This window comes from Python bivittatus, unplaced genomic scaffold, assembly GCF_059951505.1.
Source record: "Python bivittatus isolate LINGU-HERP-01145 unplaced genomic scaffold, Pbiv_v1 ctg000070_np1212, whole genome shotgun sequence".
NCBI lineage: Eukaryota > Metazoa > Chordata > Lepidosauria > Squamata > Pythonidae > Python > Python bivittatus.
Window position 1 is genome coordinate 56,504,055 of NW_028277034.1, and position 16,627 is coordinate 56,520,681.

Genomic DNA, 16,627 nt, shown 5'->3' on the forward strand with positions numbered 1-16,627 from the left:
TGACATGAAAGAAAGTGAGGTTTGGTGGCTGTTCACATTTAGCAGCTTGTCCTACCAGCCTTGTGTTTGTGAGTATTCGTTCTTCTTCCATTCTGGTTCTGGTTCCTGCTTATCTGGACATTGGTTCATAGGCATGTGATGAAGAAGAATGTGCTTATGAGTATTGGCCTCTTTCCTCAATTCTTGGTTGCCTCCTTTCTTGCATGGTTTATAGATGGAGCTTCTATCAATGTATCTCTTAATGGCTGATTTCTGAGCGTGCCAGCTGGCTAAGAATTCTCCTCTGAGGTTGGATCTGGCTTGGTTTAAGATGTCTACAGTTTCCCAGTTGAAATCGTGGTTGTCATTGTGTGATGAGATTAAGAATTGTTCAAGATGTGTGGACTCCAGCTCCCAGATGTGTGGACTTCAACTCCCCATGCTGGCTGGGGAGTTCTGGGAGCTGAAGTCCACACATCTTAAAGTGACCAAGTTTGAGAAACACTGCTTTAGAAGTATTTTGTTGGCTTATGGGCTACTGTGGTGCCAAGGAATTGTGGTAACCTGCTGGTAGTTTCTGAGATGCTTTTGATGTATGGAAAAGTTAACCTTTTCATGAGTTACGTGGGTTGTGTTGCAATTGGTTGTGTGGATATACACTTTTTGATGAAGTTGCAAGGATATCCCTTGTGTTGGAACACGTTGTATAGATAGTCTCTTCTTTTTGGAGTTCTTGAGTTATTGCAGAGTGTTGTTGCTCAGCTGAAGAGGGTTTTTATAGAACTTCTTTTGTGTGCTGTTGGGTTGTTCTTGTGATAGGCAAGTGCTTGATTGATGTGAGTTGCTTTACAATACCCTTGGGTTCCTAGATTGCCACTGTTTTCCCTGGTGATGAGAATGTCCAGAAGGGTGTTACCTGATGATGTTACCTAGCCAGGTAATGAAACACCTGCAGGAAGAAAAGCAAACTTGGAGAATAGCAAGAACCTGACAATGCAACCCTGAGCGGCAGATTTTATTGTTTATTTATTTCAAAAGATTTGTATGGCCGCCCCTCTTCAGACAACTCTGTTGATACTCTCCATGATTGCAATGTTTCCTTTGCTGTTTGAAGATCTTCCTGATCACAACTTCAATGAATTGCCTTGGTTTTTTGAAGCTATTCTGTAGTAGTGTTCATTGATAATTCTATCCAGCTGAATTTTTTAAAATTTAGAAGTTCTGATGCGGATTTTAATTATGATGGGTTAGGTTACTGGGTGATACGCTACCTTTAGAAAGCCCATTTTGGGATGTAGCATGGAAAATCGTGTAAGTGCATTAAACGTGTTTGCCTCACAAGCTTCTCGGGAATCTCTGAGGGTTACCTGGATGTTGCAATGTTCTGCTTTTCTGCTTGTCCTGTGCTGTAATTCCAGCTTCCAAGTCAAAGCATGAGCTTGTGCACAGCGTCATGAAAACTGTGGCTGACATGGAAGATTCATTGTCTTGGAGGGGCTTGGAAGAGATACATGCATAGAGTTTTATTCACATTAAATATTTGCCCCATATGGATTGCCACTTCATTTCTTTACACTCTCTACCCCAACTTTCTGCTGGCTGAACACACGCCAGCTAACAATAAAGAATAAAACTTAACATCCAATTAAAAAACCCGTTAAAGTTAACTATTCATGAACTCAAACTATCTGAAAGGAAGGTCCTGAATTCCATTAACAAAGCCCTCTTCTCTACATCCTCCCACAACCTTAAAGCTGAACTCTGTTCCAAGATAGGCGGCTTCTCAGATAGGCAGGTCCTAACCCTGAAAGACCACAACCAAAGCCTTGAATCATGCTCAGGAAACAACTGGCAGAGGATGGGTGTCATTTGTTCCACTGCTTTGCATCAGGTTGGTACACAGCTTCCTTTTTTGTACCAGTGGAAGCTTCTGGATGGTGTTCAAGGGTAGCTCCTCATTAAACTCATGCAGTAGTCAAGCTGGGCTATAACCCAGCTGCGGGTCCTGCTCTGTCCCATGAAGTATCGGTCTAGCGTGGTCAGAGAAGTAGAAAGCAAACTCAGATGCAGAAGACCGCCTCTCTCTTTCTCTCCGAAGCACGGCGTCTTCGGGTAACCGCTGTTCTCTCTCTGTTTCTTGGGCAGTTCCTGGTCATGCTTTCACAATGGTGCACCCAGACACACTCTCTCACCCTCCAAAATCTCAAGCCCAGGCAAAGGGGGAAGAAGGAAACCAAGGAGGATTACATGAAAAGCACACGGTGAGGAAGAACCGTAGAACCGGGTGAGACTTGCTGCGTGGCCCAGTGTCCGCACTTTTCATGGCTCGGGAGAAGAGCTACAGAAACGTTCCAGGCGGCTGTCCCCAGACCAGCAACCTCTGGGGTTGGCCCTGGAGGCAGGGCACTGGTTTGGGAGCTCTGGCGGGGGCACATGGGTCTAGTGGTTGGTGTTTTTAATAAGCCTCAATGAAGTTTTAGTTGGTTTTTTGTTTTAATGTGATTCTGTTTTTGTTTGTTCGCCACCAAGAGTTTCTTGGATAGGCGAGCAGCCATATGAATTGAGTTAATCAATTGAAAATTAATAAAATGCGGTAAAGAATTCCCATCATCCCCAGCCACCACGGCTCTCAGGCTCTGTTGGGAGGGCTGGAGGTCAGCGATGACTTGGGGCCAGCTTCTCCCCCCAAGGATTCTTGGAAATGGCATTCTGCCGCGAGAGACTTGAGGATGGTTAGTGGGGTTGCTGGGGTTGCAAAGAGGGCTGAAGCCAACGGGCCGACTTCACACTGCCTGCTGAAACACGCCTCCAAATCAAGGGAGACCCTGCCTAAGCTGAGTGTCCCTGTGCAAAAAGGCATCTGCTGGGGCCTGACTTAGCTGGGGCGTGTTGTGTGAATGCAACCAAACTTCCACAGACCTCTTTCTCTGGAGCAGTGTTTCTCAACCTCAGCAACTTTAAGGTGTGTGGACTTCAACGCCCAGAATTCCCCAGCCAGCATCCACACATCTTTAAGTGGCCAGGTTTGAAAAACACTGATTTAGACCATCCCCTTTCCAGAGGAGCTGCACTGATTTTTTTTTTCTCAGTATGGGACACTCTCGTAGGCTGAGAACGATGAAGAACAAACACGGGAGTTTTATAGCACAACATCAAACAAAATCACAGTGTAAATAACCCTGCAGCATATCAGTATAGCTTCATCTTGGCTTACTTGTCGTTCCCTCTTCCTCTGAAGAGTTTTAATTTGCAGAAAGGGCTCCCTGTGGATCCCCAGAGCCATCCTCAGAAGAAAACCCTGAGAGTGACAAGGTGTTCAAGAGAATTTGCCATTTTCTCTTCATTTTTTGGGGGGACTTGTCTTGCCAGGGGATGCCTCGAAGCGGGACTGGAGTCCTTACTCAAAGCCTCCGGGAGTAACCTCTTGATCCTACGGGTTTCGCACTGCCCCAACATTTTGACGGATCGCTCCCTCTGGCTGGCCAGCTGCTACTGCCGAGCCCTTCAAGCCGTCACCTATCGGTAAGCGGGTGCGTTGGGGCTTCCAACTGAATCAGAGTTTCTCGTTCAGAGAAAGATGTACCAGGATTTGTTGGCCAACCTCAACCCAAGGTTGGCCCAGTTTGGCCAACTTATCCCCAAGGATAACTTTCTAGCAAGATTTAGCTGCCTATTTGGGAAGGGGTGCCAAATTATCTAGTTACTGCCATTTATGACCATGGTAGGGTTCCAGTTTTTTCCCCCACAGCACAAAGGGTTGTTACATGGTCCAACATTCTGCACTAAAAGGAAATTAAAAATGTTAGAAAACGTACTGTAGCCACAGGGCAAGTGGGGGTGCCACCCTATGTTATTGGCCCTCTCTTTAATGCCAACCAGAATCACCGTCACTTGCAAGCGAGGTTTTCTGTCGTAGCAGATTCTCTCTCTTCTCTGGAATGCATAATTGGGGCATTCTCGGAAGGGAGAAGGTGCAGAGATCGAATCTAATGCAGTGAGTTGCATTGAAGGTGCAGAGAAGTAAACTCCTCCAGCCTGGATTGTACAGGTGAGAAACAAGCTGGGAAGACCCTGTGCAAGGAAGAGGTGGCTCCATCGTTGCTGCGTCCTCTTATTTGGGACCAGTAAAAGTGAAAACAGGAGGAGCCCCACACCGTTCTGTTTTCCGTGTGTTCTGCCCCAAATTCAGGCTGCTGACATGAAGCGGTACGACCAAGAGACATATGTGAGTCCCAGAGAGAATGCAGACTTGGCAGCCCTGCCAACCAGACGGTCCCTGGCACTGCAGGGAGCAGAGAGAGGAGGTGTGAAATAATCACAGCCTTTCCTCTTCCCGTTGGGGCTGGAGAAGCAGCAAGAGAACAAAAGATGGGGGAGGTGGCACCCCCGAGCACCCTTGGTGGGACTTCGTGCTTGGCACAATTGCCACAGCCAAGTCGCTGAGGATGCCGGTGGGGAATAATGGGTTGTTCTGCTGTCAAGCTGGCAGGGAGAAACCTTGTAATTAGCCCAGCTGGAATCAGCCAGTGAGATTGTCGGAGTTTAGGATGGGAGAAGGGGGGCAGCCCTCAAAATATCTAGGATCCTTCATGGAGCTGGAGGCTGTAGCTTTGCAAAATCGCGTCGGCGGTTTCGGGTCTGTTCGCGACCCCCCTGCCCATCCGGGGTTTTCAGCTCCCCATGACTTTGAAATAATGGCTGGGCTATGTAGAACCATAGGGTAAGATCCTGTTGTGGAAGGCTGGAAAAAGGTTGGGAGGGGGGTCTTTTTAAAACATGCTTGCCCAGGGATAAAAATGCCTTGCAGGTAGAAGAGCAAACATAGATTTATAGTAAGCAGGGGGGAAAAATGAGTTTGCTTGCTATCTTGAAGAGGGGTGTAAAATCCTTTATGGGGTCAGGAACATACATAGGGAAAAGATTTTATTTATCTCATGTTATATTAGAGCTTGGGGTCTTTACTGAGAGGTAAACTCTAGAGCAGTGTTTTTCAACCTTGGCCGCTTTAAGATGGGTGGACTTCAGCTCCCAGAATTCCCCTGCCAGCCATGCTGGCTGGGGAATTCTGGGAGTTGAAGTCCACCCATCTTAAAGCGGCCAAGGTTGAGAAACACTGCTCTAGATGTTTGCTTTGAGTGTTTTGACTTTTTGGCAAAGAGTTGATATCAGCACAGTTGTTCCGAGTTCACTGTTCTACAATTTACACAACCCTGTTTTATATTTTACCATTAATACTTGACAGGGTTTAACAGCTGGCACAGCTGATACAGAGTATTTGGCAAGGTTATCTGCAAGGCATAGTTTAAAAAGTTAATATGACAGCCACATATGTCATATTAACACATAGGTATGATCAGAGTTCCCATTTTTATGAGTGTTGCACATCAAATAGGCAGAACTTTGATTGCACCTTCATGGCCTCCCTCCTGACCATACCCTGTGGACACCCCTGGTATTTGCTCTGTGGAGTGTCATGTGCGAGACAAGCACACCTATGAAATCGCACACGCACAATTTATCTGGGGAAAAAGGTCATTCTTCTGAATTTTGAGCATTTGCAAATATTAGGGTTGGCTTGAACTTGTGGCTGTAGCAACTAGATCAATTCGGTTACTCGATGTTGGAGATTGTAAGACGCCAGGCCTGCACGGAGCCTTCCAACTGAAGAACAGCATAGTGTAGATCAGGGTTTTTCACGCTGGCTGGGGAATTTGGGGAGTTGAAGTCCACCCATCTTAAAAATGACCAAGTTTGAAAAATGCCAGGGTAGTTGTTCTCAATACTTCACTTTGATCACATTCAGGACGTCAAGTTCTTCCTCCGTGAATCAGGCATTTGAGGTTTTAATTTCTGCTTCTCCTTAAGCGGTGCTGGTGCCTATTTGCAGGCAAAGACTCTGACTCATCTGCCGTGGCGTTTTGTTTCTGCGAAAGGAAATTAGTCGCATAGACAACAAGTTGCTTGTCAAGGGTGGCTGCATCGAAGCACAGGCTGAAGGTGGCATTAAGAAATAACACTGCTTCTAAGAATAGAGGGGTGCCGGAGACCCGGCGCTGGGGAGAGGGGAATTGCGTAACCAGCGGGAGAGCGTGGAACGATTCCCCCCACTGCAGAAATTTCCAGAGCAGATTGTGTGAAAAAACAAACAAACCCCCAAGCACCATTCCGACATCTGCTGTGTTGGCTTCTCCATTCCTGCCATTCTTTCTCAGTCAACCCGGAGAGTCATCAGTTTATGGAATCTAAGAGGGCACCGTGTGGACAACCAGCTCTAGAGACCATCAAGCGCTCCCCTGGCCTTTTCTTGCCCACACCAGAGCTTTGGTGAGGCAGAACATGGACCTGATTCTGGTCAGGTCCTCAGGGGAACTCTCCAGTTAAAGGTGACTTGACTTCATGTATCTTACTTCTGAGTAGGAACAGTTTTGCTCCTGGCTTGCAAGAATAGTCAGGAAGGATCTCAGGAGGTAAGGAGAACCACAAGGATGATCTTGGAGAGCTTTGTGGCAACAGTTATGAAAACATGCTTTAAACCTGGGACATGAAGAAACATAGTTTCTCCAAGGTCATCTCTGTGGCTTCCACAACATCTGTGGAAGCGGCAGATATTGCTGGGCAACATCTGGAGAACCAAAGTTCTGCCAACATCTGGGGGACTAGATCTCCTGTTTTTGCAGTCTTACCCAGCTGGGTCTGCCCATGCTCCTCCTCCACAACCAAGGCAGAGAGTCATGAGGTGCTACAGGAAGCTGTTTTCTATCATCTCATCTCATCTCATCTCATCTCATCTCATCTCATCTCATCTCATCTCATCTCATCTCATCTCATCTCATCTCATCTCATCTCATCTCATCTCATCTCATCTCATCTCATCTCATCTCATCATATCAGAGTCATTAGTCTACTGTATGAAGATACATCACAGCTGCTCCTTGGTGCTTTAGACAAGAACATTTCCAGCCATGCCTGGAAATGTTGGAGGTGGAACTTGGGACCATGTGCATGATGTATGTGCTGGATCACTTAGCTTCTACAGCCCTGGCCAGGACTTGATGCCCCAGAAAAGGATGGAAGGGCGAGCCACTCTTGCTGATTCAAGGGCTACAGCTCTGAGGTTCAAGCACCAATTTGTCCTGCAGATGACCCCAGATCAGCGATCCGGGCATGGAAATGCCTCTGCCTGGGACTCCAGAGAACCATAGCCACTCTGGGTAGATGCTAGTTCCTGATGATAGTTCAAGTCCAGTGGTCTGGCTAGGAGAAATGCACTCTGCTAGATCTGTGGGTCTCCTGCCTGCAATCTCCCATGCTCCTCTCCCTTCCTTTCTCCCTCTTTTTCACTCAGGATAATCAGGTGTACCTGCACAGCTTGGCGGTTCTCTAATCTGCCACGATGACTCATCTCTTTTAATTAAGGCCAAGCCAAGCAATCCAGGAGCTTTGGCGGGCAGCTCCAGCAGAGGCAAACGAGTGCTTCCAGATCATTCAAGCTGGCTTATTTTTAGGCTCGTCTCTAGTGCAGAACTGGGTCATTCCAAAATGACAAAAAGCCAAGCTAGTTTTCAAAGGTTATTTTTATTAATTGATTTATTTGCCACCTCTAAGACTCTCGGGGATATACAGCAATTTATAATGCTATCGTTTTAAGGAGAGAAAGGGAGTGGAGCACTGAAGACCGATGCTAACGCTGCACCCCGTCTCATGACAGAGCCGGCCTCTTCCCACTAAAATCCATCCAATTTGCTAAGTTTTAGTCCAGTTTTCATTTAGGCTTGTTGTCATCTACATGTTCACCTGGATCTACAAGGATGTGTGAGGCACTTCCTACCGGATGGTACGGCAGTGATCTGGGTACCCCCAAACCCATCATGAAAACCACCCCTTCATTTCGCCCTGTGGTGGGACGGTGGGCAGCTGGAAGTGCAAATAACTTCTCCCAGATCCTTGATTTCTGCCTGTCTTACTTAGAAACAAGCCCAGCCTACCTCTGAGGCAACTTCTGACCCACCAATTAAGTTGCAAATCAATTCTCTCCAACTCTGCCTTCGTGCTGTGCTTTTTTTAAAAAAATAGTCAAATATCAGCATTTGTTTGCCCATGCAGCTTCTCTGCCAGACTTATCCATATGTCTCTTTCCCTAATCTGTGCCAATTTATACCTGGGTTTTTCTGAGCCCCAAATGGCAGGGCGGTCTTTGGAACGGTGCGTGGCTGGAGAACGGCTGTGTTCCAACACGTGGACTGGTTGGAAACTCTGAATCCAAACTAAGAGCATTCACCCTACCCGCATCACAGCCTGACGTTCAGACTGCCTTCAGAGTCCATCATCGTGGGCTGTCTCCAGCAGAATTAATCTTTTCTTTTCCCCCAATTTCCCTGGTCCAGGAGTTCCACCGATCCTGTGGGCCATGAAGTCATTTGGGCTTTGGGAGCAGGCTGCCGAGACATCATCTCTCTGCAGGTGGCACCCCTCCACCCTTGGTAAGGGCACCCCTGGGCATTCACGGGGCAGCTTCTCTCCCTTTTCAACACCCCCCGCCCCCGCCCTGCCAAATTGCAGCAGAAGTGGACGTAATCCTCACATGGCCTAAGGAGGAGGTTAAGCCTCTGTCTCCTTCCTGTGCAGTGCTCTCAGCGTCGTGCATGCATGGATGCTGAAATTAATTTTTTTAGAAACACCATCAAAGTGCAACCAGGTAAAGACAAAAGGGGAAGCATTTTGTGTCAAGCAGCATTGGGCAGTTTTCTGGCCAGCCTTGCAGGCTGTTGCCTTTTTCCTGTTTTTTTTTTCAACTTCAACCCAATCTAGCTGCAAACCAGGGATTTGCTGGTGGTCTCCCATCCAATTAAGCTTCAGCCTTTCCCTACATGTTTGAACTCAAGATTGCCCACAGACCTTTCCTACCTGGGGGAAGAATGGTGTGGGAAAGTTAGGAGGAAGGATCCATATTTTTCCCATTGTGGGTAAGCAAAACAGCTTCACGTGCAGGAAAAAATCCTGACTGTCAACACCCTCTCCCCACCTGCTCATCTGCTTGGCCCAACCAGGTTTGTGCCTTTTAAAAAAATACAGAGAAAGTTAATATTTGCTATAATGCATCCCCAGGATGTAGTTGAGCCATCTGGTACTGACCTCCCATTGCTTTTGGTGTCACCAATGCTCAGTCCATTCACACATGCCTTGGGTCAATGGGTGCATTCAGACAGCACCCTGAACTAACCCATATTCTAGACTTGAATTTAGTTTAAGTGATAACCTAAGCAAATGGGCAGGTTGGATACAAGAAGCTCAGCTAGCAAGCTTGGTATATAGGGCAAATCCTGCTGAACTTTGTTGGCGAACAACAGATTCTTTCCTTTTAAAACATAGCATGTGAATGCAAAAAAGTGAATTAAGAAACTTGGATTCTATGGTTCGTGAGGACCCCCGTTGGGTCCTGAATTAGCTCCTCTTCTGCATTCACACATTACTCTGAACCCTAACCTACCCCAGTGGGCTGTGTTCACGTAGCACACCCAGCCACCTAAAAAAATCCTCAAACCCTAATTAATCTTGTTAAATCTTGCATGAATGCCCCTGCAAGGTCTTTCCCTGAGCCCTTTAGACATGCGTTGTGAATTTAGTGGACTATTGAACACCATCCTCTCTATCAAAAATATAAACCTGAAAAGTTCAACATGCAGGACAGTCTCATGGCCAGGCTGGCACTCGGCAGTTGGAGCTGCTGCTGTTTCCACCTTGGCCTGTAGTGGTCCCAAGTCAGATAGGTGGACCCCTGTTCCAGGGAGCCCTGCCCACCAGCGTTGACCACCTTGGATTAGGTAGAAGAGGGCTTGGGCTCTCTGGAGGTCAAGCTGTCAAACCCCAACCAGCTCCCTTGACCGGTTCTGTTCCTAATTTGTATCTCCATCCCATGATCTCCATGATGAGCTTCTTGTCTCTCTTCTTCTGAAAATATTTTCCAGCCAGCAACCCACCCGGTTTAGCAACCGCTGCCTGCAGATGATTGGGCGTTGCTGGCCACACCTGAGAGCGCTGGGTGTCGGAGGGGCAGGGTGTGGCCTGCAGGGACTGGCCTCCTTAGGTAAGTCCAGGTTTGGGACCTTTTCTGGCCAAGAAAGAAGGAAGGAAAAGAGAAATGGAAGGTCTTCTTCTCATGTCTCCAGACTGATCATGATTTAAGGTGCCAAGAGAAAAGGGGCAATGGTGTTTGATGAAGCTGTATTCGCAACCCTGAACCATGGTTTCTAGAATAAGCCTCAGGGGCAGATTCACACTGCCCAAAATGTCCTCCGTGGCTTGCAAGCCCCAAGGGCTGAGTTCACACAACATTGGAAGCCCAAACCAAGCAAACTATAATAAGGTGTAGTATGATGAGCCAGTCCAATCAGGATCCATAAGACTGGATGTGTTGAGTACTTACCAGCTGGGCCATTAAGATGCCACCCTGGAGACAGCATGAGATTTTTGTTACTCCCCAGGTCCTTGTAGTTTAGGGTGCAAGATGGTGATTGGAGATTGTCCTTTGCCCTCTTCTGCATGTCGGCTGGATGGTGAGCCCAGGTTGGCTCATAGACTTCTTAGTGCATTTCAACTTCAGCTATTTTAGAGGGCATTGGAAGGGTGAAAATGGCAGCATGGGGGTGCTCCTGGTCAGCAAAGGATGGCAGACCAGCCTCCCCAGCCATCAGACTTCACCCAAGCATGGCAATAAATCTTTCTCACTCCAGAAACTCAAACCCACATTCTGGAACCAGCTAACCATAGAAGCTTCATTCGCTTGATCCAACTGGATGAGTTGCTTTATTGCAGACAAGAAAGCAGTTGAGTTTAGACAGAAGATCTGCCTCCTTCATGACACAGGAATCAGGTCCTTTAGATATGCAGCCCCAAGGTTTAAATCCTAGGTCTTTTCCTCCCACCCTTGCGAGTCAACAGACTCTTGGCTGCTCATCTGGCCTTCAGCGTCAGGGACATCTGCCCATTGTTGACATAACAATTTGGTCTAGCCTGAGCTGGGCTGGTTCCTACCATACCAGCTTCTGCCATTACATCAACTTCCACCAGGTGGGTGGGGGTTCCACCTTGTTCAGAATGCCTGGGAATTCTGGGGATTGTCTAGCCCCTTCCATAAGATACTTGATAGAAGCCTTCAGAAGATAAGCATGCAAGGACTGAGCACGTCTTCCCTGTTGCAAAGTCCAGGATTGGCCTGTCTTGACTCTCAAATGGGTTTCTTTCCCATTAGCCCGAAACTGCATGCGTCTCCAAGTGCTGGAGCTGGACCACGTGACAGAGGTCAATCAGGAGGTGGCGGCTGAGGTGTGTCGGGAAGGCTTGAAAGGCTTGGAGATGCTGGTTCTGACGTCCACCCCCGTGACCCCCAAAGCCTTACTGCATTTCAACAGTGAGTGGAATCCCCAGCAGGGTTGGCTTCAAGGTGGGAGCGTTCTCCGTTGAGAGCACTGTCCCTTGGAAGGGAATTATGGGACCTCTTTTTATTTCTGCAAGTTGTTGCAGAGATGGTAGGGCTGCGAAAGCTGGGCTACATAAATCTGGGCCAGCCACTATAGATCAGTGTTTCTCAACCTTGGCAGCTTGAAGATGTGTGGACTTCAATTCCCAGAATTCTCCAGCCAGCATAAAACATAACTCCCAGAATTCTGGGAGTTGAAGTCCACACTTCTTCAAGCTGCCAAGGTTGAGAAACACTGCACTAGGTGGTGGCAAAGGGCTAGAGTTTTCTGTGTCCCTTTGCTGACATCTAGAGGTGGCCTGGATATTGCAGCCCAGATGTTGCAGCTCTGATATTAGGCCCCACTTGCTTATTGCTGTGCAGAGCCAAATATTTGCACCATGCAAGACTTGGCCGTGCAACTGTAAGTGTGCTTACTCAGAAGTCACACTGAAGTGAAGGGGAGCCATGGCCATCCCAGGAAAGAGTGTGTTACATCGCAGCTTTCTCTTCATCACACAAAGAATCAGTCCCGTTGGCCAGCTATTGATATGGTAGTTAAAATGTCATGGAACTGTTACCAAAATATCCTGCTCTGTTAAGGTAAGGCAGAGTGAGGTCCCTTCAATGCCTTCTTTTAGAAGACGCTGCTGCCCGCAGCATCTCATTTCATCTCGTTTTGTTATATTTGGGACCTTTTATTGTTCTTGGTGTTTTAATCCGGGCTACCTGTTTACATGGGCTTTAATTGCTTCACTGTTTGGGGGATTTTGTAAGCCACCCGGGGCATAACAGATCTAATTAAATTAAATTAAATTAAATTAAATTCCTCATGTAAAAGTGCAGGATAGCCAACCCTCCTGCTCTTAATTCTCAGCCTCCCTCTTGCTGATGAAATCTCTTAAATCATCTGTCTACAGATGGATACGTGTTGTTGATTAATCTAGTAATTAAAAGCTTGCAGCCCCATTCATTAAATAAAAGAACATCCTTTACTTTTTGGTTTTGAGAGACCTTGGAGAAATTCGTCTTCTGGGGATGGAGCAGGCCATTAACAAAAATAGCAGGTCTTGTCATAATTAAGAGCCAGCGCGAATACAAATGGCGGAGTGCTGACTCAGACGTATATGCTGATCCAGATGGTTCCAAGGTCGTCTTTCATGGCAAAGAGATCACCCTGCTTAAGTGGCTTAAAAAACTATATCAGTGTTTCTCAACCTTGGCCACTTTAAGATGTGTGGACTTCAACTCCCAGAATTCCCTAGCCAGCCATGCTGGCTGGGGAATTCTGGGAGTTGAAGTCCACACATCTTAAAGTGCACCTGAAAGATGCTAGAGAATCTCACACCCGCTTTTAATTCCATCATTTCCCAGCCAACCTTCCCAGCCAACCTTCAGCTCCGTGTGTGGGTAGAACTTTGCATAATTCAAATCTTTGCACTTCTTCTGTGCTTTCACTGAAAGAACAAATATGCAAATATTATGATGGGTGCTTTATTCTTGGCTGCGAGGTATGTATTATTTAACAGTTTTTATTTTTTAACTGGGTGAGATGGGCAGCCGTACAAATTAAATAACTCAGTAGCTCATCCTGTTCAGGCAGTTCTCAGTGACCTGCTAAAGAGCAAAGATCAGGTTTGCTTGGCAGAAGGAGATAGATAGATAGATAGATAGATAGATAGATAGATAGATAGATAGATAGATAGATGGATGATAGGTAGGTAGGTAGGTAGGTAGGTAGGTAGGTAGGTAGATAGATAGATAGATAGATAGATAGATAGATAGATAGATAGATAGATAGATTTTCTCCAGCACCATTAAAATTGAGCTCATGCAGATCAATATTGGAATAGCTGATTCTTAGTCAGGGAGCAGCTTTGCATTTCTAATGGTAATATAATAATAATGATGATAATGATAATAATGCAAGAAGATCGCACAGACTGACTACAAACAATGGCACGACAAAGTAGCCACAATGGCGCATTGGAGTATCTGGAAGAAATACCACTTGCCTGCAAGCAAGAACTGGTGGGACCCCAAAACAGACAGAGTAACAGAAAATGAAGAAGCTAAAGTGCTCTGGGACTTTAGGATTCGAACAGGCAAGCACCTGCCACACGACACCCCAGACTTAACCATGATTGATAAGAAAGACAGAAACGTCTGGAGAGTGGACATTGCAACGCCTGGAGAGAGCAGAAGAGAAGAGAAAGAACTGGAGGAAATCACAAGATACAAAGACCTGCAAATAGAAGTAGAACGACTGTGGCAAAAGAAAGCGAAGATAGTCCCAATAGTTGAAGGCGCCCTGGGTGCAATCCCAAAACATCTGGAGCAGCCCTTGAAGACCATTGGCCTTGACAAAATCACCCCCAGTCCATTGGAAAAGGCAGCTTGACTTGGAACAGCTCCCATCCTGCGACGAGACCTTTAACGCCATCGAACAAGCACATGTGTCTATCCCAGGTCCTTGGGAAGGACTCGAGAGGGGGACAAAAATGCCAAATCTGGTCTAAACATCTGGCTGACTGTGCAATCAATCATAATAATAGTTTTATATGCCGCCTGACTCCAGTGATTCTGGGCAGTTATATTGGAATATAAAGATCCATGTGGCAAGGAGGGAAGAAGCCGGTGGCCTGGGTCATCTTTGCGCTTTTCCACTGTTTAGCTGGTCTTTTAACAGCAGCTTTGAGAGGCAAAATTCAGCAGCCGATTTCTCCCCGGGGTGGGGAGGGTGGGAAGGGCTCTCATTTGCTAATTGATGCCAATCAAGCAATTGCTTCAGGCCAAAGAGCTGGATAAACTCTTGTTTTCTCCTCCACCGACACCCCCAGGCACTCTCTCCCTATTGCACCCAGTGGGGAGGGGGTCAAAAAAGGCAAGATGGTGTCTGCAACCATGCAATCAAAGACCCGCCCGCTTTTATCTGCGCCCCGCAGATGGCCCTGGTGGGACTTGGTGTCTCCAACGTCCAACAAAATCTCTCTTCTTCAAGGTGTTTGCCGGAACCTGAAATCAATTGTGGTCCAAGTTGGGATTGCTGATTACTTTAAGGAACCAAATAGTTCGGAGGCCAAGAAAATGTTTGATGAAATGATCAACAAACTCCAGGTAAGAGGATGCCTGTATTCTTCCAATTATGGCTTCTTGGTGGGAATGGTGGGTATATTCTGGACAGGCGTGGAGCCCTTGAGTGGCAGGGACTAGAAACCTGGATTAACCGGACGATGCAAGTCTGCCTGATGCACCTGATGGGGGTCTGTGGAAAATGGGTGAAAAGAGGCTGAGAAGAGAAGCCCTTGATTGCAGAGACCGATGTTGCACATCCAGCTGCTGCACTGAGACAGGGTTGCATTCACACAACAGGCTTAACCAGGTCAGTTAGTAGAATGGCACGTGGGAAAGACCTTGGGGGACAGGGAAGAGATGCTGCCAAGGGAACGGGCAGATAAGAGACAGACTATCCCACAGCTGGATAATGGGCGGAGAAAGAGGCTCAGAAGGGACCCTCCCTATCTTCCCAGGCTGTCAAGGAGACGACAAGAGAATTGTACTTTCAGACTTGCAAGATTCTGCCAATGCAGCTTTACGATAAAGTAGAATTAGCTCATCTGGTCGTGTTTCCTGTCTCATCTACCTGAGTGGCTGCCAGGCCGGGTCGTGGTGATGCCCTCCCAATGGCAGCCTCGCAAATAAACCTTTCCTCGCAGCCAAGGGTGTCTGTGGGGCAGGAAGGGTGTCAAACAGGCTGCAGGGCCATCTTCACTTTCTTGGCCCCTCTGTGGATGCCCTGAATGGCTCCAGGGACGTTAGAGCTGAGGCTGCTTAGCCCCATTCAAAGGCTGAAGACGTTCTGGGGCAGGGGACAGGCGAGGGCTACTAAACTCCCCATCGACTGATTGTGAATGGACAGTCCTGCCCTTAATTCTTCCTTCCTCTTCCTTTTCTCCAGGCTCTGAAAAAGAGGCCGGGCTTTTCAAAGATTTTACACATTAAGGTGGAAGCAGGCTGCTAACCTTGGCAAGGATACCCCGACCGCCGCTGACATCGTCTGCCTGCCTGTTTTGAAAGACTGTCTGGAATTCACACCAGCAGCCCACCAGCCTCAGTTCTCCCTTGGAAGGCAACCGGGCCAGCTTTTGCCTCCTCATTTCTGAGCAGGTCTTGAGGTCTGGAAGAGACGGGCTCCTTTTCAACGTGGGAGGATCAGAAGAGCGGCAGAGATGGTGATGGTGCTACAAAAACCCACCGAGGCATGGCTTGAGACTGCAAAGAAGACCCGTCCCCTTGTCTCCCATTTCCTTTGCTTGCTCTTCTCACGGAGGCAGCTGTGCAGCCGTCTGCTTACAACAGCTTCATCTTTTCACTGCAGAACAGTCTTCTTTCACCTAAACTTGTTTGCGGTGATTTTGTTCGGGAAGGTCAATCGCTCATGAGCCAAGGGCCGCACATAAAGGAGGCTCTTTGTAGTTCCTCGCCCGGCCCTCCTGCGTTGACGGAGCCGTCGTTTCCTGCTGCAAGACGGATGCAAAGCTCAGTCACTGCAGACCTCCGCGCTGTCGCTTGCTTTTTCCAACCGGTGTTTCTTCAGGATTTGCTTTTGTTTTTTTAAGGATGGGTGAGTTTCTACAGTGGGGAAGAGCACCAATCTAACATTGCCACTTTAGTTTTTGGAAAGGATGAATGAAGCAGCATTAAGCAGAATTTCTCCAGTACCAAACACCCAGGACAGCCAAAATACAGCTCTCTGCAGCGTGGAAGTGTCACAGAATGGCTTGATGGAACCACTGTTTTTGTATCTCCAAAGGGAATGTTCACCACCCATCTCACTTTTGAGCCAGGATTGTGTAATGCTAACCCTGCCCAGGGTTAAAGCGTTTTTCCAGCATTTGGGTGGCCTTGTGTTTTCTATCAGACTCTCATCTTTCCTGATAGACTGAAATAAATCTGTTCCTCTTCTGGATGGCATCTCCACCAAGGATGAAACCACTGAAATTTGAGGGGGTACAAAAAATAGTCTACTTGGATGAGGCATCCCATTGGCCTCTTCCAGTAAAGCTGGCTTTGTAAAGAGAGAGAGGAGATCCCCCAACTATTTTCTCAGTGTTTTAGAGCTCTGCAACTGTCCTCTGGACAAACCTTAGCTGGTGGCTAGATCTTCTGGTTTCTTGCCAACCTTTCGAAGAT

The 16,627-nt window shown here is 47.3% G+C and overlaps 1 protein-coding gene across 1 annotated transcript in view; it reads left to right on the forward strand.

Annotated features, from left to right (window-relative positions):
• FBXO41 (F-box protein 41) overlaps positions 1–15,455 on the forward strand; it is a 33,488-nt gene extending 18,033 nt beyond the window's left edge. Inside the window, exons 6-12 of the mRNA XM_025169430.1 lie at positions 2,125–2,240; positions 3,349–3,501; positions 8,364–8,459; positions 9,945–10,063; positions 11,228–11,386; positions 14,436–14,551; positions 15,393–15,455. Coding sequence (XP_025025198.1) covers positions 2,125–2,240; positions 3,349–3,501; positions 8,364–8,459; positions 9,945–10,063; positions 11,228–11,386; positions 14,436–14,551; positions 15,393–15,455 — 822 coding nt within the window. The remainder of the gene's footprint in view (positions 1–2,124; positions 2,241–3,348; positions 3,502–8,363; positions 8,460–9,944; positions 10,064–11,227; positions 11,387–14,435; positions 14,552–15,392) is intronic.
• Positions 15,456–16,627: the final 1,172 nt, after the last annotated feature.